This window comes from Catharus ustulatus, chromosome 11 (genome assembly GCF_009819885.2).
Source record: "Catharus ustulatus isolate bCatUst1 chromosome 11, bCatUst1.pri.v2, whole genome shotgun sequence".
NCBI classification, from domain to species: Eukaryota; Metazoa; Chordata; class Aves; order Passeriformes; family Turdidae; genus Catharus; species Catharus ustulatus.
The window spans coordinates 4787023-4811149 of NC_046231.1; the positions used below are offsets into that span (position 1 = coordinate 4787023).

The following is a 24127-nucleotide window of genomic DNA, read 5'->3' on the forward strand; positions in this document are numbered from 1 at the left end:
TTCCACAATTCACTTGGGATGTTCCCAACCTCTGTGGGTTGAGGAAAATGCGGGGGAATGGCCTCGCGGTTCTGCCTGGCCTCAGGGCCAAGGAATAAAGTGCAGGGCCAGCCAGGACTAGTGAGCCCAGGTTTGTGGTAGTGAGTCTCAGAGATGTTTTTTATTTTGTTTGCTGAAGGGAGCTGAAGCAGCTGGCTCAAAAGCTTGAGGAGGAGGCAAAAGCCTTAGAGGAGGAAGAGAGGCAGAAGGAGGAAGAGAGGCAGAAGGAGGAAGAGAGGCAGAAGAAGCAAAAGAAGCTTGTCTCCTTGGGGAAGGAGCCTGAAAAACCAGAGAAGAAGGAAAGCAAATCTCCAGAGAAGAAAACCAAGCCTCCAGATAAGATGGAAGCCAAAGCCCTGGAGAAGAAGGAAACCAAAGCCCTGGAGAAGAAGGAAATCAAATCTCCAGAGAAGGGGGTACCCAAAGCCCCAGAGGAGAGAGAAACCAAAAACCTAGAGGATGAGATAACCAAAATGCTAGAGGATGCGATAAACAAAATTCTAGAGGATGAGATAACCGAAATCCTAGAGGAGGAAACCAAATCCCCAGAAGAGGAGGAACCCAAAGCCCCAGAGAAGGGGGAACCCAAAGGTTCAGAGAAGGGGAAAACCAAAGCTTCAAAGAAGGGGGAACCCAAAGCCCCTGGGAAGCGGGAACCCAAAGCCGCAAAGAGGGGGGTACCCAAAGCCCCAGAGAAGGGGGAAACCAAAGCCCCTGGGAAGAGAGAACATGAAGTCCCTGAGAAGCGGGAACCCAAAGCCACAGGGAAGGGGGAACTCGAAGCCCCTGAGAAGGGGAAGCCTGAAGCCCCAAAGAAGGGGGAAACCAAAACCCCAGAGAAGGGGGAACCCAAAGCCCCAAAGAAGGGGGATACCAGAGCCCCTGGGAAGGGGGAAACCAAAGCCCCTGACAAGGGGGAAGCCGAAATCCCAGAGTACCCCGCTGAGATGGATAAGAACTTGATCCAGAGGTTTCAGATCTATGAGCTATCGCAGCGGGACATTGCACAGGTTCTCACCTACTTTGACAGGGTTCAGGGTACTGTGCAGTTACCTGTAATCCAAAACGGAAACACATCCCAGTCTTCAGCTGAAAACAAAGGTCAGAAGACCAATAAGCCTCAGGAAAAGGCGGAGAAGAAGCCTGAACAAAAAAGTGGAGGCCAAAGGAGTCTTCAATCATCTCAGCTAGAGACACAAAGTGAAGTTGCAGAAGAAGGAGTCAGAGACAAGCATGTCAAGGTGCCGTGCTTGGACATCCAGGTCACAGATCCGAAGGCCATGTTTAGCGAGATCCTGAGGGATGGGAGGCTGCCAACGAAAGACGAGGTAAAATCTTGCAAGGCTCAGATTTTGAGCTTGCTGTGGTCTTGGGCCCTAGAGCATTGTGTACCCCCAGTGATAATGGCACAGAGCCTTGTCCGCGCCCCTGATGACATTCCACAGTAACTCTCTAGCATCTGTGTGGATGGGGAGGTTATCACCATCCCTAAGTGGGCAGAAAGTGGGAGTGCTCTGTGTACAAGTATCCCATCTGTTCAGAGTTTCCCAACCTGGAAATCATTCTAAGCGGTCCCAGGACAGGGCAGCTCATGGTCATTGTTTTCTTCAGCTGAGTCACTTAGGAGAGGTTTCTCTCCCCGTCCTTTTTGTAGCTCTTGCCTCTGCTCTGGAGCCTGCTCACCCCACTGGGCATAACAAAGTACTTGTATTTCATATAAATCAAAAACCTCATTGCCAAAAGCTCAGTGCTTTCAAAGGGGATGAAGGTGAGAGAAGTATAAACAGGATTTTCTCTTCTGTTTTAGATGCTGAGATATCTGGGACTGCATCCCGAAGGGCCTCCCCTTCCCCCTGCTGCTGTCTTCTCTGTAGTCAGCTACCCAGAGGAGCGGTTGGGCTCTGCAGAGCATGTGAAGCCCTTCACCGTTGCTGCACCGAAAGGTGCTGCTATGGAAGACAAGCTGGTGGGTGCTGCAGTGGTGCTGGCACTGAAGGTGCCAGGGCGGGGACCAGGCTAGATGGGGGCATGGGGGACAGGCTGGATGGAGAAGGATCATTGCAGAGAGGTAGTGAAGATGTGATGGGGCCCCGTGTCTGCAGGTCTCCTTTCTGTCAGGGAGGGGACAAAAGAGACAGCTCTGAGGGATACAGAGAAGTTCTGTAAGATGAGGGGGAAAAAATCACCTAAAACCATTAACTTCCTTTGAGGAGAGAGTTCTGAGTGAGAAGGGGTGTCCTAGGTAAAACAAACACCAATAAGAAAGACCAAGTCCCTGGGCACGTGGACTGACTTATTTATTGTCTCTTCCATTGGTTACCAAACACCCACTTTGCTTTCCAGGATGGGGATGTCTCAGGGGATGTCTCACCTCTCCCTCCCTTGTCTCTCTCCCCTTAGGCCAAGGCCCCAGATGCGAAGGGCGGTTCTGCTGCGGGCCGACCAAAGACAGGTAAAGCGGCCAGCAGAGACAGCTCTCCAAAAGAGAAACAGATCTCCACACAGGGAACAGAAAGTCCCCAGGATTCCTGTGCAACAAGATGCAAAAGTGTGCTGAAAAGAGCCTCAATCCCCACAGAATTCCTCAGGTGAGCCACACGGGAGCAGGTGATGCATCTGCTTCTTGGTCCTCTTGCTAAATACAGTGCATCATCTCCAGCTGCACAGCGACCCTGTGCCAGTGCCTCCATGGGATGGCCAGTGCACCCTCCTTGTGTCATTTGCTCCTTAGCAATATCTGAAGCCCTTTCTTTAATTGCCAGGCTGAAACGGTACCGGTGGATAGTGCCTAGCCACGGTGAGGTGGAACTGAAGGTCCACTTCTCCCCCAGAAAGCCAGGGAAGTTTGAGCAGACATTGAGGTTTGAGCTTGTGGAGTCAAAGCGCCAGTACGAGCTGCCCTGCAGTGGCACCGGCCTGTACCCCAGCATCATCCAGAACCCACGGTAAAGTTGGCCCCTGGTAGCCTCCCACTCTCCCTCTGCACTCACAGCCAAGGCTGCCCCTTGGGGCTTCTGGCCTGGACAGATCGTGCTGCCTGAGGTTGCCCAGCATCTCTTCCTGTGCTGGCAGCTGGGAAGGCAGATGGTACCTCAGCCACCAGGAAGGGTTATGGCTTTCTGACTACATTTCCTTCTTAGAGCATCTCATAGCTCCTTCTTCCCCACTTTTTCTGCCCAGGCGGGTTTTTCCAAAGTGCAGGGAGACCATGGAGGCAGATGAAATCATCTTCAAGGAATATGTTGAGAGCACAAAGCAATTCCACTTTGGACCTCTGCTGTGTGGGAAATCAAGAGAGTGGTATGTGCTCCCTGCTGGGCCTTGTACCTTTCTGGACATGCTTGGAGAGACATGCTGTCCTGGTGGCACAATCCAGGGCAGTCCCTGGCAGAGTCCTAGGAGACACATGGCTTTGAAGGACCACAGATGTGTGAACTTGAGAAGATAAGAGGCAAACGAGCCTTGGAGGAGCTGTTTTGCCTACCCGGTGGGTGCCTTGGTGGCCAGAGCCACATGCTGCTGCCAGTCCAAAGGTGACTTCTGTCCCCTCCATATCTCAGCTTTTGAAGCTTTTGAACTTTTCTGAAGTGCTTTGAGCTCTGCAGGTAGCCTGATCAAGCAATTATTCTGTAGATGGTTTTGTAAATCTTTCATTAATCTGTAATTATTAATAAGATTTTATGGTTGACCTGCCAGTTGATGTCAGGGAGAATGTACAGCAGGAATTTCCTGTAATGACATTGCATCCTCTCTGCTGGCTAAAGTCTGCCTAAACATATTGTCATTGAAACTATTGTGTATTTCTACTTTTACTGTCACCTGTTTTTTAATAAAATTTAACATGAAGTTCTTGTCTCCATGGGAGCTTGGGAGGGCTAGGTCTATTTTGGCAGCCAAAGGAAATTAAATGGAAATAGTTTAAAAAAACATATAATCTTTAGCCAGGTTGATGGATGGACTGGGATTTCTGTTTTCCTTTTCAACCCTTTCACTCCAAAATAATTTCCACACCTGAGAGAAGGGTCATTTGTTATCTTTTTGCATTCCTCTTGGGAAATGATGCTTTCCATTTCTTTCTCAGACTTTGAGCTAACCCATGAAATCCAAAGCAGTTTCATGATTTTTATAAAAGAGATTAGCTAAACTCTTTATCCAACAGCCTTTCTTTATACCCTGCAGGGAAGGCACCCCAAGAAAGAAGGGGAAAGAACCCATGTACCTGGTGTATTGTTGCTTTTCTAGGCGCCTTTGAATTTACATTGTATTAAAATCTCTTGAAGTGGCCTGAGCATCATCAGGCTTCTGGGGTGGAGGCACCAAGTCCAGGGGAAGGCATCAAAGTAAGGCAAGGACAAGCACGTGTCCATGCCCCTGACAGGGATCCATTTCCCTCATTTATTTGTTAGAACTGGGTCTTGCAGCACCACTTCTTTGGGTGCACATGGTGCGCTCCTTGACGTATGGCAAAGGCAACAGTCTCCTCTGCAGCCTTTTCCCCTTTTGTGGACAGGTACAAGGTCCAGAACTGTCCTGGCAACTCAGAGAATATAACCATCCTCAACAACTCCCCCATGGATGTAGAGGTCCAGTTCTCCTTTGAGAATTATGGAAAAGCAGACACGTTCCTTTTGAACCCTCCCAGAATGTCACTGAAACCAAAGGAGAAGCAGGTAGGAGAAGGGCAGGTAGAGCAGGCACTGTAGAAGTGCCCAAGAGCTTCTCCTCCTGCTCATGCACAGTGCTCTTTGTATTTCTTTCTGTGGGGCCACGTCCAGGAGCTGACCATTTGGGCATACCCCACTTCCCCTGGCTTGCTGGAAGACAAACTCATCTGCTGCATTGAGAAGAACCCAGACCCAGTGGTCTTCAGCTTCTGCTGCCATGGGGTGCACGTGAAGCTGGAGGTCAGCCCCCTGAAGCTGTCTTTTGACAAGCTGCTTCTGCACAGGTCAGTCATCCCACAAGCACTCCAAGGCTTGTGACAGGGCATGGATGGAGCTGCTCCGAGTTGCATTCAGTGGTGAGGCTGGTGTGACCATCCAGCAGCTAATGCCAAGTGCCTTCCTGTCTCTGCAGGACTGACAGCAGGACCTTGGTCTTGAGAAACGACACCCTACTGCCCATGGCCTGGCAGTTCAGTGGGCTGGATGACCTTTTTGAGGCCTTCTCCTTGTCACAAGATAACGGCATCGTTGATCCCGGCTCAGAGTTTGAAGTGACACTGAATTTCAAGGCCGAGAGGATTGGCATCATCGAGAAGATCCTCCGACTAGAGGTGAGAGGGACTGTGCCCTGCCCTGCAGCCAGTGCTGTTAGGGACAGGGTCAGGAAGAGCTGTACCTGACAGACACAAGGGTGCTGTGACCCCAAACTCTGCCTCTACAGTGTTTGCCTGGATGTGCAGTGCATCCACATCTGCCCAGATAACCAGACACTGCATCCTGAGTCTGTACCACAATCACCTTGTGGTTGAAGATTGTTGTTTGGTTGTACAGACTGCAGTGTTATCTCTACATTCCTCCTGGAATTTGTATGAACCTTTGCATGATGCAACAAATTCTCCCCTTGGGATTTTGTTCCCCATGGTTTAGGGGCTGCATTTCAGAGAGGGTGCTAGGTGATTGGAGAGGGTTGTCAATGCCATCTCATCTGAGATACCTCACACTTCTCATGATTGTTCTTACATCCCTGTGCTTCTCAAGGATGCTTTAGCAGCAGCATTCCCTGCTTCAGGAGCACAGGATTGGGCTGATAAGGCTTTTTACTGCAGCAGAATCCCACTGGGGCAGCCCATGAGATGAACAGGTTAACAAAACTTAGGAGTCCACCAACAGTTGTGAAGCCAGGGAGGCCACAGAAGAAGCAGCCAGCAGAGACAAGGACTTACAGGCTGTCTACCAAAAGAATTATCTGAACAGTGTTTTTTTCTTGCTGCCTCAGGTTTCAGATACAGAAAACATCCTGGGGATTGTTCAGGCTGAAAACATCGAAATCTCTGCAGAGGTCTACGATGTTTCTCTGAACATCGACATGCCTGAAGGTCAGTGGATGCCTCCCAAACAAAGCAGTCCAGGTGCACTGCATTACCTTGGGAGGTGGGTGACCAAAACTGGGATCCGATGGGATGGGACTGGATGGGATGGGATGGATACATCAAGCACATACCCTGCAAGCTGCGTGGAATAAAACATTGCCAGGGCTCTGACAGCTTTGAGTGTCTCCCCTCTGGACTTTGAAGTGTGTAGCTTCATGTGCAGATTGCATCTGGGGGCTTTGAAACAGCAGTGACATGAACAGGCAGTTGGCAACTGCCACAGGCCCACCACAGCATATAAAGTGCAGTAATTTCATGCGTATAAGGCACACCCTTTTGACTAAAATTTTGGTCCGAACCCAGAAATGCGCCTTATACCCTGGAGCGCCTTATATATGGACAAAGTTGGGAAATTTGCAAACCTGAAAGTGCGAGGACACAGCACCCCGATCCGGGTGGGGGCCGGCCAGCCCTGGGCGGGAACGCCAGGCGAGGCTGAGCCCGCAGCAGCCCCAAGCAAGGCCGAGCCCGCCCAGCCCCGAGCCGAGCCAGTAAACCCCGCGATCATGCAATTCGTTACTAATTGGTTACTTTGTTGCGCGCGGATGCTCGCTGCAAAAAAAAAAGTGCGCCTTATACGCCAGTGCGCCTTATATATGGACAAATTTTGAAAATTTGTGGACATCCGGAAGTGCACCTTAGACTCCGGTGCGCCTTATACTCATGAAATTACTGTAATTGAATTTGTGCTCAGAAGTGAGGAAATGGAAGCAGAGCTACTTAGGTACTATGCCTGCAGATATTTTGAGTGAGAAAGGGCAGACAAGTAGCTGGAAAACACTTTCAAGAAAACACTTTCAACACTTTCAGATATTTGCTGAAAGGGGTTTTGTGTCGAGACCTCCATGTAGCTTGTGACCTGGTGTATTCTGCAGCAGCTCACAAATACCATGTTTGACCTTGTTCTGGGGGTTTTCTGCAGGTCCAGATGGAAGCTTGGAATTTGGAACTATTAATGTCCTGGATAATGTGAAGAAAGTCCTGACTCTAAAGAACAAAGGGCTATACAACATTGGGTACCGGTGAGTCCACCTGCCTGGTAGTGAACATTCTCTCAGGTTCCCAGACCTGCCTTCTCCCTCTGTCAATGGCTAGAACCTGTTTACATGCTGGCTACTTCTTGGAAAATACAAAACCTGGGCTCTCTAATCTCAACTGTTTTCCCAGAGAATTCAGCCACAAACCAGCAGTTCTTCACAACTCAGCAGGAACCCACAGGAGAGCCCCAGATATTTCAGCCACTGAAATGCTGAGATTCATTGCCTTTCTTTGATGCTCACCTCATTTCTCTTTCTGAGACTCTGTAAAGGAGTGAATGAAAAATTTCAGTCTCAAGGTTTCTTGCAGTAACCTCACGATTATCTGCACTCTCTATCAAGATCCAGGAGTCCCTGAGCAGAGTTAGACACTCCCTTGGCTATTTTTTTCTGGTCCTATGTGAAGTCCTGGCCGTGCTGGTGGCACCTATACTTTTAACTGCAGAGATCTCCATTTCTTCCTTTCTCCCCTTCAGTTTCATGCTGAAAGGTGCAGGTCCCAGGACACGAGATGTGACATCCCACTTCACTGTCGAGCCTCAGTCGGGCATGCTGATTGCCTCCCAGCCTGGTGTGAATATTGAGATGCTCTTCCAGCCCAAAAGGGAAATGCTCCTCAAGAACAAACCCATCCTGTACTGCCAGGTGAGCCACGTGCGCCGGGCTCTGTTATCACACGGTGTTTTGAGAGCGTAAACAGGAGAGGTGTCTAATGGAAGGAGGGCTTTAACTGGAGAATCCTCTCTCCTACATACATGAACAAAGACTTTCAAAACCATTGGGAGGCTTCCTAAGTGGAGCTGAGAATCTGACTCTGGAGGAGGTACTTAAATACAGGGAGGGGTAAACTGACGGAGGCCTGGGGTGGAGGCTGGGGACTGGGGTAGAGGCTGGCCTCTTTGCTTTGTTTATCACCCCTTCCTGTGGACACAGGTGACAGATGCCAGGTCAAGGAAAGGAGGCCAGACTGTTGCCACCATCCCACTGAGAGTGTCGGCGAAAGCTGTGTACAGCAAGTACAGTATTGAGCCTGCTCCACCCATCAACTTTGGGGCCATGATCAAGGGCTCCAGGAAGACCCAGATTGTCGTGCTGGAGAACAAAGGCATGCTCAACTTCAAATTCCGCATCCACCAAGCCCCCAGGGATGCATCTGCAAGGTACGAGAAGCCCTGCACCACCCTTCCTCTCTGAGAAGGCATCACCCCATGGCTGGTACGTGGCAGGCTGCCAGGAGACCTGGGCCCATCTGCATCCCTGGCTTGGAGAGGGAGTGAAAAAACACCTCGGTATCCCCATGTGTAGTATGAAGCTGGTGATAGAGCTGCTCTGTCCAGCAGTGGGTGCTGCAGGCTGCTCCCTGGGAGCCATCAGGAGCAGGAAGGCTTTCCTCTGTGGGGAGGAATGCCAGCTTTGGCCTCAGAGAAAGGCAGGGGAGCTCAGCATGACAGATACCTCTGCTTTCTCCACAGCTCAAAGCAAGGAGAATCTGCTGCATTGGCTACAAAGCTGAAATCAAGCTCCTCACAGGTGGGTGACTCCTGCTCCCCAACAGTGCTGCTGCAGGGGATGTGAGAAGATGCTGCTGTGCCCAGGCTGGGGGCTCATGGCCATAGGGTGGCATGTGGTCTGCAGGATGGAGTCCAGTATCTGCTCAGTCCCACTGACAGTCCTGTACTCTGGCTCTGACCTGGAGTTGTGGAGTCAACACAGGGGAGCAGGTCCTATGTTTGGTAGCTGCTAGCCAGCATAGGTGTGTGAACACCACAGAAGAAAAACATCCCCCATTGAACTCCTAGTCCACAGAGCTCAGACAACATTGCTTTTTCTTCTTCCCAGTTCCTTACCTCTCTCCTTTCATTTCTCACAGCTATTTCTGTTTTCCTGTGTTACCTCTAGAGGTTGAATGATCATAGCTACCACCTTCATTCTTTACACTCAAACTCATTTCTCTCTGCCACTTGTGACAGGTTTGCAGCTCCTCTTGTCGTACTGGTCTCAGCCTGGGGCTGCCTTTGGGCCATCCTTCACTGCCCTGGGACTGGGTGCTTGGGCCCAGCTGGAGGCCAAGGCAGGATATACTCTTTGCTGGGATGCTCAAGGCACAGCTGTTAGCCATCAGCCTCTCCTGGAACTTTTTCTGCAGGATCACCTCACTCTTGGCATGTTCATGGTGTCCCCCTGCTCTGGCTCCATCGCTCCATGGGGCCAACAGAAGATCACCGTGGATTGCCTTGCTGGGCAGGAGGGGACATGTGAGGAGCAGCTCTACATTGACATCACGGGCAGAAACCCCAAGGACAATCCCCTGGGCATTCCCTTTACCCTGATTGCTGAGTCCTGCCTCCCAGGTACGTACTGGCCACAGGTTCCCTTGGTCCCACCTGCTGCTCATCAGCACCTAAACTTGCTGATAGAGATAGAGAGGCACACTAGCCCTGGTGTCCCACCTTAAAATCCTCAGACATTTCAGCCCTCTTCAGGTCCACCAGTGGATTCATCCCTCCCAGGCTGAGAGGGATGCATGGAAGGATAAAAGGAAACAATGCTCTCTAAGACTGAGGTTGACTGAGCTCCATCCTCACAGCCAGCTCCCCCACCCAAGCCTGGCTTTAGCAATCATGGGAGCAGAAAGGACTTATCAAGCCTGCTGAGAGGCCTGCAGGGTCCAGATAAAATCATCAGGGAGGTATCTCCATGCTCATCCCTGTGGTCTCTCCACAGCATTTATTGAGGATGTCATGTTAACTTTTGAGGAGTACCCGATCTGCAGCAGCACCAACCTCAGCCACAGGCTGCAGTCAGTGAAAGGCACAGGCCTGTTTGTCAGAGATGAGAACAAATTCATCTTCACCAAGGTTCTGGTTGGGCAAGAGTCTGAAGCTCATTTCAATATCTACAATGCAAGTGGTCTGCCATGTGACGTGGTCCTCTCCATCAAACCCCTGCCTGGAAAGGTAAGAACAGGAGGCCAAGGTGATGGTTGCCCTCTAAGGGCTGTGTGAGAGCCTGTTTTGTTCTCCAGATGTATTGCTTCCTGTGGCCCAGACAAGTCTAGCTCAGTACAGGTCAAACTGCAGGGGAGAGCAGCAGAGCCAGGGAGCAGTTGTGTTGAATTTTGCATGTCCTGGGCAAGGTTTTGGCTCACACATCTGGGTCTTCAGTGGGAGAAGGGAATCCTTCTGAACCTCTCTTGGAAGCACACTCAGAGAGGGGCTATCATGAACTGACATGCCAGGGTTCAAAGCAGAGCATTTCCTTGGGCTCCTTGGCTTTTCCTTCTCTTTGAAGGCCAGTTCTAGGTTATTTGCAGGCTTTTCCATGCAGTGCCCACCTCCCATATATGCTGAGCAGCTGCCAGCACCCAAAACACACAATGCTTTAGCACAAGGACAGCATTCCCTGGGAGGGAGCCTGCCCAGGGAAGCAGGAATGAAGACACACTGTCTGAGGCTGTTCTCGGTAATGCATTTGTGAATAAAACTGTCACGTTGAAAGGTGTTTTCTCCTAACACTGCTCTCTGGATTCCCCCAAGGTGAAAAGCCATATCAACAACATTTTCAAGTTGTATCCAGCCACGATGTCCATTCCCGGCTCATCCAAGGCTGTTGCTACGGTGACCTTCACCCCACCAGACCAGCAGAACTACGAATGCACTTTCAAGGCTTCCCTTGTCATCCCAAAAAGGTAACTGACCCTGTGAAATATTGGGACAGGCCTCACTGAAAGCTGCCTCTCCACTGGGAAGGCACAGATCTCTTGTTAGCTCTAATGCTTTCAGTAGCCTTAGGCAGAGTACTTGGCGTGAGTTGATCTCGGAGGCAGTAACTGTTGGAGCAGAATAATGAGGCTGATGGTTTAGCCTGTAGGAGGAACCATGAAGAAAGGGAAATATTAGGTAGCCAAGTGGAAGGTACTGAGATGTGCTGCAGCTGAGCTGCAGGTTTCCAAGTACAAAGGCTTAGATGAAGCAGTTTTGATACCAGCAAGTCAGCAGTCACAAGTTCCTCTTTGTTTCTGTAAAATTAAGTGATCCTCTGTAATTCCCTGACATTCATTAAGCTGTTCATGTGAGAGATTGGACCTGGTATGAAAGAGGAGCTCAGTTCCTCTGCCCTGGGACCTGTGGGGCTTTGACTTGCCCTTCCTCAACCCTTTAGTGGCAGAATTGGAACAAGAGAAGTCTTAATTGCTAATAAGCAATTGCTTTTTTACTGTTCTTGGAAATGATCTTTACTGGTGGTGACGATGATTTGGTTTTGCCTTCTTGCTTTTTTGTACTGCTTTCCTGCTGTGCTTTTGCTTGTTGCATATGTCTCATCTCACTGCAGCCAGGGGATTTGCCATATCTCATCTAGTGCCTCATTATTTACCTGCTGTACTGCATGATTCAATTAAGTGAAATTATTAACTGTTATTGTGGAAGGTTCTGGCTCTTTGGAGCAGATTCCTCTTGTGAATGGCCCTGCGTGGATTGGGAAGAAGCTGGTGGGGATCTGTCTTGTGGGGTACAGGAGCAGCAGGCACGGAAAACCTTGTGGGTGGCCCTTGCTGCTTCACTGGCCCAGTGAAAAATGGGTTAGTGCCAGCTGAAATTATTTCTGTGCCTCTCTTGCAGCTTTGTGAAAATTAAACCCCAAACCCTGACCTTCACCATCAGTGGGAAGGGGCATGAGCCACAGGTGGCAGTCGTGTGCCCAAGTGCTCGCAGCAAGAGGGGAAATGCTGTGCTGCGCTTCAAGAGGCTCCAGGTGGGGGATTCAGAGATGCTCCCCCTGGTCATCCGTAACAATGGCAGCATACCTGTCAAGGTGAGAACCTGCTCAAGGAATGGCCTGGTTTGGGAACAAGTGCTTGTGGCACAGGGGAAGGGTCCCAAAAAACATGGCAGACCTAGGAAGAGGTGTCGGAAATTCTTTTGAAGCAAGTGACTGACATCCAAGAAGGGAGTTCTTGGAAGTTTTCCATCCCGTCTTTCTTCTTTAAGTTGAACACAGGAAAGGTGGTGGAGTATTTTCCCCGCGTCTCAGGTCGCCTTTTGTTCTCATGAACATTGTGTGCGATTTCCCAGTTCCATTAGATTGTATTTGATCCCAGTTTACTATGTTTTAAGTAAACTTAGTTGTGGTTTAATTACCTTCTGCTCATTACTTTCTGTCCTGTTTGGTTCTGTCTCAGTTCTATCCAAATGCCTCTGAAGGCCCCTTTTTTTCCTGGCTGATTTGACTGAACTGTTGTGCTAAGAGCTGTTTGTAGTGGGAGAGGTGCTGACTTCCCGTGCGGGACCAACAGCACTGCAGTGTCAGTCCTTGTGCCATCCTGTACTCACACCAGTATCATTGTGCTCTGTGTTCCCTTTTCTCAGTTTATGTTACACCTGGAGGATGAGCACGGAGCATTCTTCTTGAAAGGCAGGGCCTCCACACTTGAGTATTTCCACAATGGAGATGTGGAAGAGGACTGCGCTGGAAACGGTAAATTCATTAACCATGAAGTGTGATTATGCACAGAGGGAAAACGTGTGCCCTGCTCTTGGCTTCTCTGAGCAGCAGCCAGGTGTTAGACACAGTTTCTTTCCTTGGGCTCTCTGTCTGCCAAGCTTTTCTTGGGGACTTTTTGCAGGGTTTCCTCCTAGCAAGTTGTAGGAAGTTCCTCTGTTCCTCTAGAATGGTGGGTTGAGTTGTGGGAGACTGTCCCTACCTCAGTGGACCCTCTGAGGTATTTCCTGCATTGGGAAGGTACCAGCCTGAAGGGATGCAACCCTCAAGGGTTGCACACAGACAGCCAGGAGAAGCCAAAAGCACTCTGGCTCAGCTTTCCGTATGGCTGGAGCTGGCTGGAAGCAGATGGAATGAGGGCTAGGCATCAACACAAGGTTAAGCTGCTTAAGTGGTGATGTGCCTGGAGGTGGCAGTCTTGTGAACATACGAAGAGCATCTGGAAGCAGTGGGGGTAGAACCTGTGCTTAGAAGGCAGCTGGTTTTAACCTCTTATTGCTCATATATCCTTTGGAAATATTTCCTCTGTACAGCTGTATCACTTAACTCTGATTTCCACTGCTGTGCAGAGAGCAAGCCCCCAAAGAAGCCTTTCCTGCTTCTGCTTCGTGGGCAATCAACAGAGTTTGATGCCATTTTCAAACCTACCCTGGCTCAACGTCTGGAAGGGAAGATTCGTGTGTTAGTGGGGGACATCTACTCTAACAAGACCCTAATAGAGCTCGTGGGTGAAGGCCACAAGGATGAATTCACCCTTGATGGACTAGAGGAAGACACAGAGGAGAGGAATGCTGACAGCAGTCTGAAGAAAGACATCATTGATGGTAAGAGAGGGAAGGCTGCCAAGGTGGAGCAAGGAAGAGCAAAATGTCTAATCATGTGTGTCCTCTCTCTAGCCAGGCCTGGGCTGTCACACACAGGACTTGATGGCCTCTGGGCATGGCAACCATGCATGCAGAGCAGTGTGTGCTGGCTTAGGGATGTGTCAGGGTGTTTCCCTGAAAGTGATGGGATGGGGAGTGGCCTGGGGAACTCCCTCCAAGAGGGAGGAAGGCTTGGAGCAAGGAAAGGTTGAATGTACAGGTGTCTGTGCATGTGAGGGGGGCGGGTGGAGTTCCCTGAATGCTGAGATCCCTTGCTCTCCTTCTTAACAGCTGTCAGAGTGAATCACATCCAGTTTGGGGACTGCCCTGTTGGGAAGCCCTGCCGCAGGACCTTCACCGTCACCAACCACAGCCGTAGGCAGGCCATGCGCTTTCAGTGGGAGGCAGATGCTGCATTCCAGTTCTCCCCCAAGGTGAGAGTGGACTGCTCTGCCTTTCCCCATTGCTCAAGCCCTGCCCTGCTGTTCCTGGGAGCTGGCAGGGAGTCCTCGCATAGCAGGGATAGCCCATTTCAGTGCCATGTAGGAGATGCAGTCCCTGGCTTGGCTGGGCCAAGGCTGCCAGCCTTGCAGAAAAACCTTCACGTTATGGGAGGTGGCACCTTCTGTTCATACTTTGTCTATCAAATTTCACATAAATCCACACTGAAATGCAGATTCCGGCACAACTGCTCACCACATCAGTCCCTTTTGCTGTCAGTCCTGCCCTTGGCAGTGCTTCCAGTTTGGTCTTGACTCCCTGATTCTCCCTAGATGGGACACCTCCATCCTGGCTGTGCCAAGGACATCACAGTGACCTTGAAATCTGATGTCCCAGCTGTCTTCAGGAGGCACCTTGTAAAATGTAAGGTGACCAAGATCAACTTTGTGCTGCCACAAAGGAAAGTTCAAGACTGGGATGACCAAATGTCCATTGTCACATGGAAGGATACCACCAGGAAAGACCGGGCAGCCAGCTGGCCTAAAAAAGAGAAGGTAAGGCACAAAAGAGCAAAAAAAACCAGCCCAGCTTTTTCAAAAAACCCACCATAACACCAGCAGTGCTGGCTGAGCAGCTCCTGCTCCCTCTGGACATTGGACAGCCATGGGTTCACCAGCAGTGCATTCCAGGGGAGAGGTGGATGCGCAGTGACCAAATACACTCACACAAGAGCCTTTTGACAAGAGAACTTGAGTCACACACAAACTATCAGTCTATGCCACAAGCGCAAGTGTTGCAGCCCATGTTGAATGGAAGGCAACATTTTATGATTTTATCCCATTTTTCTGGGTTAGAAATCTCCTCATCTCATTTGGTGCCTTTTCACCAACAAGGAGTTCAGTCTGTTGTTGCACTTTGTCTCTTCTTTTGAAGTGGAGAGAAATAACACTTCTCCTGCATATGCTGAACTCCAGGTTTTGTCTCCATAGATACCAGCGATTTTGGTTGTGGTTTCTGTATTCTGTAGGATATCTCATCGTGGAGTAGCCCAGGCACTGTACACAAGTATGGAGGAGTCTGGAGAAGGATCATCTCCAGAGACTCCTGCTTTTATTGTCATTATTGCCAAACACACTCATCTTGGCTGAAGGTTCTTTCAGAGTTTCTGGACCATTTTAAAGCTTCTAAACCATCCTTTTTTCTATGAGAATATCTGCAGTTGGAGACTTTCCTAGTGAGATCTTTCACACCCCAAAATGCCCATCCCCAGCTCCCAGCAGTGTGACTGTTGCTCCACACATGACATCTGGAGAGCACTTGCTCCTAAGACACAAAGAAAAAGGGGCTTTCTAGACTTCTTCAGTCTTGGGGGTCTCCATCTATAGAGCTCCAGCATGGGAACTTAGCCCCAGTTTTGAGACCTGCTGGATTTACAGGGGACCAGGAAAAAGGCCAGTCCCTCTAAAAGGTTGAAGTACAGGCACTGGAATGCAGCTTTAGTCTCCATCGATATATTAACAGTTGTGGTAGTCACTGCTTTGATCAGTGGGTAGAAACAACTACTGTAGCAGATCAGTCCCGATTTTGTTATCTTTCCAGGGAAGTAAAAGTGAATGGTCCTTTCTAGTCCCTCTATGAGGCTGCTCTTGGAGGCCAAAAGATGCCCTTCTCAGCCTGACTTTCTGGGCTCTTCTCAGTGATTCTCACCTCCTCTGTTTTCAGATTGTTGAGACAGCCCTGGAACCAGCTTACACAGTGGTGGAGGAGAGCAGCCAGGAGGCTGAGGTGTACCTCAGTGCCTTTGTTGCCTACACCCAGTTCAAACTGAACACGATCGTGGTTCAGCTCAAGGATACCTTGCCCAACCAGACAAGTGCAGCCACGTGAGTGCTGGAGGCCAACGGGGCCCTGTGAGTGGGAGCTGCCTTTGCAGGGCTGACCCAGTGCCTGCTTCCCAGAAATCTACCACAGCCAAAACCAGCACAGGCCCATTTACGTGCAGACAAAGCCAAGCAGGAGATGGTGGTCAGGAGAGGTTCAATGCTGCCATATCTTTCTGCTGGGAACAGCCATGGGTTTGCTTTCACTGCATGTCACCTGTCCTCATCTGCTCAAGAATAAGTTTGCATAAAGTCCAGAGAAAGACTCTTAGCTTCAATGTCATGGGTGCTGTGTTGGCCTTTTCATCTTAAACTTCCAGACTTGGAAATTCTTTTTTGGGCTACCAAGGACAGCAGTCTGAGCATGGCAGGGTTGCCTGGGGAAGAAGATGCTCCTCAGGAGAAGTGGTGCCAGGAGTCCATCAGACAATGTTACTGTACTATATGCTTTATATTTATTGGACATTTTTATTATTACTGTTCCTCCTTCTTGCTTTTCAGTTTCAGCATGCGCAACACGGGGAAGGTAGCCCTGGAATACACTTGGATGGAAGCTAGAGATAGTGAAGCAGTGACAAAGCCATACTCAACCACTCTGATGCGTAAGGGCATTTTTCACTTGGTGGCTGAGGGCCTGGGGAGAAGACCCTGCCACTTCACCCCAAAACATGAATTGCTTTGCATCCTTGCACTTGCACTTTCATCAGTATCTGCCCTACTGCAGCTGGAGACTTTTCTCCTTGCCCCCCTCTGCCTTTCAGCCCCTTCTGTTCTTGCTCTGGCACTTCTGCTCTGCAAAGGAGCTGAGCCAGGCTCTGGGGAGAGCCACATGCTGGGTCAGGACTGGGAAGGGGAACATCACGTCAAATCTTTGAGAAGTCTGAGACTGGAAAAAACAATGGTGTAATGAGTGAGCTGCCCTGCAGCCACTGTCTGTGTGCAGTTCCACACTCCAGGGCAAATGCAAAGTCACTGTCTAAAACCAACTCTACTGTTCTGGCACAGGAGTGTGTGCTGCAGGCAGAGACCCTGCTCCCAGACACTCTGGTTCCTGCTGAAAGTATTTGGCTAGACATGCTCCAAGTGCATCCCAGCTGTGTTCCACCTACTGCAGCAGGAGGCAGAGTTGCTGAGAACACAGGATTTTGTCTTTGAAAGGTGTGCTCCTCCTCTCTGCAGGTCAGTTCCTCTCCCCTGCTACTCTAAGGAATCGCAAAAAGCTTCTGCGTCGTTTCTGGTGGGAGCAGGAGCATCCTTTTGAGACACATCCTTCTGAGTTGCGGCGGCTGCAGCAGCTTGCCAAGCAGCAGCAGGATTCTGAGCAACAGCAGCAGGATTCCAACGAGCAGCAGCAACCTTCTGAGCAGCAGCAGCCTTCTGAGGAGGAGCAGCTGGATTCCAAGCAGAAGAAGCATTCCAAGAAGCAGGGCCGCTCCAAGGAACAGCATCTCTCTGAGCAGCAGCAGCCTTCTGAGCAGCAGCAGCAGCCTTCTGAGCAGCAGCAGCAGCAGCCTTCTGAGCAGCAGCAGCAGCAGCCTTCTGAGCAGCAGCATTCTTCTGAGGAGCAGCTGGATTCCAAGCAGAAGAAGCATTCCAAGAAACAGCAGCACTCCAAGGAACAGCATCTCTCTGAGCAGCAGCAGCTTTCTGAGCAGCAGGAGGAGCAGCCCAAGCAGCAGGAGGAACAGCCCAAGCAGGAGGAAGAGCAGTCCGAGAAGCAGCAGCCCAAGCAGCGAGACCATGCCAAGAAGCTACGCCGCTTGAAGCAAAAGCACCTCTCTCTGCAGCGTGTCAGTTCCTCCCTGGAAATCTTCCCAGATGTCATCCATGACCTGCCACTCTTCTCCATCAATCCCTACCACGGCGTCATTGCTCCTGGCCAGAAGCAGATCTTTCACGTCCTGTTCTCCCCAAAGTGCACAGGAATGTTTGAGACCACCATGCTGTGCAGGTGAGAAATGTCTACACACTTTCCCAGAACTCACGCTTCTGATGGGTACCACTGAGTCACAGGGTGGGACAGGGTGGAAGGGACCACAGTAGGTCATCTGGTCCCACTTCCCTGCTCAAGCAGAGTCATCCCAGGGCACATGGCACAGGGTGGTGTCCACAAGGCTCTGGAATAATTCCAGTGAGGGACACTCTGCATCCTCTCTGGGTAACCTGTCACCTGCACAGGAAGGAAGTTCTTCCTCAGGTTCAGGTGGAATTTCCTGGGCTCTGCCCGTTGCCTCTTGTCCTATTGCTGGGCATCACCAAGCCACAGCCTGGTTCCTCCCCTAACACCCTCCCTGCAGTCCCTCTGACTGGGATGGGGAGGTGGGCCTGCAGATAGGCAGCCCCAGAAAGGCAGCGAAACACCCAGAGGAGTACAGGAAGATCATCATCTGGCCTTGGTAGGGAGATGCTGAGAAAAGACACTGTATGAAATATTAAGCTCTTGGAGGGTTGCAAAATCTGTAACTAGGTCCCTGTAACCAGGGACCAGCCAGTCCCTAGCTCTGCTTCCAGCCAGTCCCTAACTCTGCTTCCTTTTGGGACAGGGCCTACTTCTCTACATGGAACCCCATGTGCTGTGGTTGGTCCCCAGGCACTTAGCTGCTCATGTTGTTTAATTTGCTGCTCGCTGCTTGCACAGAGAGAAAATGCAACACTGTGCTCTCAAGGAAAAAGAAAAGCAGCTGGCTGGAAATGTTCATCTGGCTAATACCAGTCCCTGTCTTCCTAGGACTCCTAACCTGAAGCCAGCTCTGAAGAAGGCACGGGTGATTGTGAAAGGCAGAGCCCGGGAGCAGGAGCGTCTTGACAAACTGAAACGCTCTGCATTACGACAGACAGAGAAAGGTCAGGGACCCAAGAAACAGGTGCACTGGAAACCAACACTTGAGTGACAGCCTACCCTTGAGTGCAGCTACCCTTCCAAGCTCCAGTGAATACCTTTCTCTTATCTTTAATTACCTACATTAATTAACGAATTGTTAATTCATTGTTAATTAAAAAATTGGTAATAAATCATTAATTGTCAGCTTGTCTTGGTTGGAAGGACAGGTGTCTGCGGGACCTCTCTGGAATGGAGAATGTGATCTCCTTCCCTCCAAATTATTATAACTTTGAAATTAAGGGGCTTTCAGGCAAAGATATGGGAAAAGGAGTAACAGTTTTTTACTAGTATGTATAACAAGGCAAACGAACAGCAGCACTGGCAGCAACAGCAAACAGAACCAGATACCCCAGCACAGCCTTCTCTCGGCTGCAGGCACTTTCCCTTTGGTGTGGTTCCAGTCACAGCTGGGCAGGGAAGGGAGGCAAATAATGAATAAAACAATTGCTAGAAAAATTATAATTAAGCTACACCAAGGAATACAAGGGAACCCAAGCACTGTGTGATCAATTCTTAAGAGCTTATTGCTGTGAGGGAGTATCTACAACAGCCAAATAGCGACTCAGTATTGCTTGGTTTGTCAAAGAGATTGCACTGAGTTCACCAAAACACAGAAATGGACGTAACTTCTTCTAATAGTTGATCATCTCACCCACTGGCTAGAAGCCTTTCCTACCTCAGCTGCAATTACCTCCAAAGTGATTAAGATGCTGTTAGAACAAATCCTTCCCAGATATGGGATAATTGAAAGAATGCACTCAGATTAGGGAACATACTTTATTTCAAAAATTTGACATTCTATATGTGTTGTATTAGACATGAATTGGAAATTTCATACCCCGTGGCAACCTCAATGCGCTGGATGTGTGGAGAGAATGAATGCTATCCCTAAGAACAATATTACCAAATTAATGACTGAAACCAGACTAGCATTTTTACAGATCAGAACTGCTCCAAGAAAGGACATAGGAGTTTCCCCCTATGAAATGTTATTTGGGTTACCTTATCTGGGAAGGGAGGGAGGGCTGCCAACGGCTGAAACTAATGAAACTTATACCTCAGAAATTATTTGCAAGCAATTACACTTTCTTTTTACACGGTTCTTAGAAGAAAAGGGTTGTTATCCTCAACATCACTTCTAGACTTTCACATACACCAGGTAAAAAACCAGGAGATTTGATTCTAATAAAATTTTGGAAAGATGATACCTTAACACCAGCATGGGAAGGTCCCTTTCAGGTACTTTTAACAACTAAAACAGTTACCAAGACTGCAGAAAAAGAGTGGTCTCACGCCTCTCCAAACTTGGACAGTGGTACAAGGAAGTGATCCTTTAAAGTTAATCTTCAAAAGATGATTTAATAGTAAAGAGTCAAGGCCAAGACTGGAGTGACCTCTGTACCTGCCACCAGAGAGACTTTGGCTCCACTGTGGCCTGCAATCCCTCAGGTGTTGAGCAGTGGGAATAGAAATCATACGAGACCTTGACAGAAGAGGAATAGGAAATGATGTTCTAAGACTCTGGAAATCACTGCATGGAGTGTCACAGCTTCTGTGCTTCATCTCCATATCCCTACAGTGTGCTGTTCTAGTGCACAGAACTTAGGAAGCAGGTATGGATAATGAGGAAGGTAGTCTTTGCTGCCACAGCTATGATCTGAGCTTTGCTTCATCCGAGCAAGCACAGATGGAACTGCTGATGGGAGACACTGCACACAAGTATACCTACAACTCACTTTACTTGAGTTGGAGGAGAACTATGGGCAGCAATGTGAACTGACAAATCAGGAACTTTTAAATAGACTGAATTTAACACCAACCTAATAAAAGATTGATAATAAATATTAACCTAATAAAAGATCTTATTTATTACAGAATCTGTAATTTATTTTTCTTACCTTTTCTCAACTGATCAATGGCCCTGGGGATTTATTTGTAGGAAGAACTGTGGAGTGTAAATACACACATGTACAAAACACTTCTTCAGATTTAAAGCTGGATCAACATACTATACCTATAAATGCCTTTGCAAACAAGAATACGAAGTACAGGAGCCCTTTAAAATCACTACATTCAAAATAAAAGTGCATTGAAATAGATTTCAGTAGTATTTGGGTGTAACACGACACTAGTGAGAGAGAGCCCTTTTAAGTTTACTTTGTTTAGGAGGGGCACAAGGTTGGAGGATTCATGTTCTAGTTCTTGCTCCAAAAACTGTGGAAGAATTTTATCCAAAGATTGCCTAAGGAAAGAATTTCCCTTTAGTAAATGTATGACTTTCAGGAATGCAGTTTTACTAACAAACACTTTAATTATTTTTATGCTCAAAGTAGTTTTTTGGGCACTCAGATCCCAGATGGATATCGAAATAAAGACTGAGTATTTTGAGTTAACAAAGTACTTCCTAAATATCCAAATTAATGTCAATAAAACTGTGTAAGATGCACAGTGAGAAGCATGAATGCCCAATGGTTTTACTGCAAATCATCCTGCGGTTGGACCTCTGTTTACTTTTGGTTTTCAACTGGTCCAAATGGTTAATTCAATTAAAAAATGAACACTATTTACGTTTGCTAAAAGGAGCATCAGCTGAACTGCTACTGCTGTGCTGACAGTTCTACACAATAATGTTTAAAGTAGAGAAGGAAAACCAAACATCGATTTGAATCTGTGCAATGTGTACCATTTCTGTGCAGATCAGGTTGAGAAATGAAAAGGCTGGGACCAAAAGACGACTGTAATTAATTATGTCTCTTGGTACCTGTTTTGTTTACCAATCAAAGGTCTAATTGATTTACTCTATTTTAATTAAAAATATTCTTATTTTAATTATCTACTTTTCCTGCATACATTAGCAGTGAGAGAAAGCATTGAGTTTGCACCTAATATGATGAAGAGATTGAAGTAAAGTTTTTAAAAATTTGTTTTAACAGTTTCACAAGTGGTTAATACTGGGAAAAAAAAAAAAAAAAAAAAACCACCCACTGTTCTTTGTACATGCGAGTTCTACTTCTCCAAGGATTTCATCCTTGGAGCCAAAAAAATCAAGTTCTCTTTTCTTTTAACTTAAAAAGTCAATTGATATCAAACATAATGAATGGAGGATATTAACAACATAACATTGCCCAAAGGAGCTAACAGAGGAATAGGAAAGGTTTGATGGCAGTTACTGCACATGCACAGGAACTGCCGTCAGCTTTTATTTATCTCACACTCTCATCTGTCAGTGACTGGAGCAGGGGCAGCACAAGTGCAAACACCCACAGGAGCAGCTGAGGGTTTTCTTCATCTTACTGCAGCCTTGCACTCGGGCACAAGGTTCTGAGAGACACCAAATGCTTCCAGCTCACCTCGGGATTCAGATCAGCTGTTCAGATCTGGTGACACGCAGAGCTGCGTGGCAGATCTCAAATCCAGACTAAATCGCTCGAACTTTTAAAATATCACCATTTGCAGTGAAGTCCTGACCACTGTACACGAGCTACCAGTTCAACAGCAATAAGGGAACAAGGATTTTCAGCACAAGGAACACCACGTGTCTGACACTGCCAGGATGTCTGGTCAACTACACAAAGGCATTTCTGTCCTTGTGAATCCTCACCTTCACTTTTCTTTCCTGGAGAAGTCTCCTGCCAGCAGCTGAGTGAGGCTTGATAACAAGATGGTGAGAGACAAACTTCAGTCCTGTTGCCTGTATCCTAAGTTTTCCATAGCCTACAGAACTGCCTTATAAGAAATACTAAATTGACCAAAATTTATCGCACATATTACCTCGCCGCCTTCCCTCCACAAGAAAAACAAAAGAAGATTGTGACAGCACCAGAAACCTTTTGTATTTTTAGTGTTCTGTAAGTGTTTCAAGATGCCACGCAAGACTGTATGGCACACGTAAGAGAGAGACAAATCCCCTGAAGTTTTCATAGGGTAACTCAAACAGACACAAATTACAGTAATTTCACAAATACAAGCCGCATCGTTTTGACCAAAATTTTGGTGGAAACCCGGAAGTGCAGCTAATACTCCAGGGTAGCTAATTTATTAACAAAAATGTGATATCTGCTCTTACCTGGTACCATGCCAGTCCTGTCCAGAGCCAAAACAGTTTGAAATCCATGGTTTCCCGTTGTTCCGACGATGAACCAATCAGAGAACAGCTTATTGCCTGCCTGTGGATGACGGCTTTACTGAGGGGCGGGGGGGTATTTTATCAGGGTGAGTTCCCGAGGTGCGTTCTCTTTTCGGCGCGTTCTCTTCTTGGTGCATTCTACTCTTGGCGCATTCTACCCTCAACGCATTCTCCCCTCGGCAAGTTCTTCCCTCGGCATGGATGCGGAGAAGAGACTAGCATACAACGTGGAATTTAAATTGAAAGCAATTGACTATGCAAAAGAACATGGGAATAGACCTGCAGCTAGAGAATTCAGCATTAATGAATGCATGGTATGCAGATGGAGACAGCAGGAGGATGAACTTCGTCTTACAAAAAAGACAAAGAAAAGTTTCCGTGACCATAAAGCAAGATGGTCAGAGCTGGAAGACAGACTTTACCATGGATTTCTGAGTGAAGGGCAGCTGGCCGAAGCTTATCAACTGTCGCCATTCAGATACAAGCCAAAGCAATTGCAAATCAGTTGCATATAGAAGAATTTAAAGCAGGAGCGTCTTGGTGCTTCCGTTTCATGAAGCGACGGCAGTTCTCCATTCATACAAGGACCACAGTGTGTCAGCAGTTGCCGGTGGACTACAAGGAAAATTTAGCCACCTTTCGGAGTTACTGCAAAAACAAGATCTCTGAAAAAAATATACAACCACCTTGTATAATCAACATGGACGAAGTCCCCCTCACATTCGATATGTCGTTGATGAGGACTGTGGAGCACACTGGAACACCAATGGTACCGATAAGAACTACAGGGAATGAAAAGACTTCATTTACAGTCGTCCTCGGCTTTTCGTCAGATGGGCAGAAATTACGACCCATGGTAATTTTTAAAAGAAAAACCCTCCCTAAAGACAAATTTCCAAATGGAATAAGGTTGCTGTTAATTCAAAAGGCTGGATGGATGAAGACGTAATGCGGACTTGGCTAACGGAAGTTTATGGTGGCACACTGGATAGGTTCTTTAATCAGTTGCTGGGACTGCTAATTTTTGATTCCATGTGTGTCCACATGATGGAAAGCGTGAAATAAATCGTGAAAAAGAAGAACTCAGAGCTTGCTGTAATACCGGGTGGTTTGACCAAAGAACAGCAGCCTCTGGACATAGGTATTATTCGTTCCTTCAAGGCTAAAGTGTGACTTCTGTGGGAAAAGTGGATGATGGAAGGCGAGCATTCCTACACCAACACTGGGAGGCTGCGCAGAGCAAGTTATGCTACAGTCTGCCAGTGGA

The 24127-nt window shown here is 48.2% G+C and overlaps 1 protein-coding gene across 1 annotated transcript in view; it reads left to right on the forward strand.

Moving 5' to 3' along the window:
* Window positions 1–18868, forward strand: part of LOC117001523 (hydrocephalus-inducing protein-like) — a 79294-nt gene extending 60426 nt beyond the window's left edge. Inside the window, exons 43-67 of the mRNA XM_033069938.1 lie at window positions 179–1367; window positions 1847–2005; window positions 2440–2627; window positions 2802–2984; window positions 3220–3339; window positions 4550–4709; window positions 4815–4987; window positions 5116–5314; window positions 5980–6079; window positions 7056–7155; window positions 7647–7815; window positions 8104–8330; window positions 8643–8700; window positions 9317–9521; window positions 9895–10127; window positions 10707–10858; window positions 11790–11982; window positions 12537–12645; window positions 13239–13493; window positions 13824–13966; window positions 14306–14527; window positions 15696–15856; window positions 16355–16455; window positions 17033–17804; window positions 18582–18868. Coding sequence (XP_032925829.1) covers window positions 179–1367; window positions 1847–2005; window positions 2440–2627; window positions 2802–2984; window positions 3220–3339; window positions 4550–4709; window positions 4815–4987; window positions 5116–5314; window positions 5980–6079; window positions 7056–7155; window positions 7647–7815; window positions 8104–8330; window positions 8643–8700; window positions 9317–9521; window positions 9895–10127; window positions 10707–10858; window positions 11790–11982; window positions 12537–12645; window positions 13239–13493; window positions 13824–13966; window positions 14306–14527; window positions 15696–15856; window positions 16355–16455; window positions 17033–17804; window positions 18582–18744 — 5734 coding nt within the window. The 3' untranslated portion in view covers window positions 18745–18868. The remainder of the gene's footprint in view (window positions 1–178; window positions 1368–1846; window positions 2006–2439; window positions 2628–2801; window positions 2985–3219; window positions 3340–4549; window positions 4710–4814; window positions 4988–5115; window positions 5315–5979; window positions 6080–7055; window positions 7156–7646; window positions 7816–8103; window positions 8331–8642; window positions 8701–9316; window positions 9522–9894; window positions 10128–10706; window positions 10859–11789; window positions 11983–12536; window positions 12646–13238; window positions 13494–13823; window positions 13967–14305; window positions 14528–15695; window positions 15857–16354; window positions 16456–17032; window positions 17805–18581) is intronic.
* The last annotated feature ends 5259 nt before the right edge of the window (window positions 18869–24127 follow it).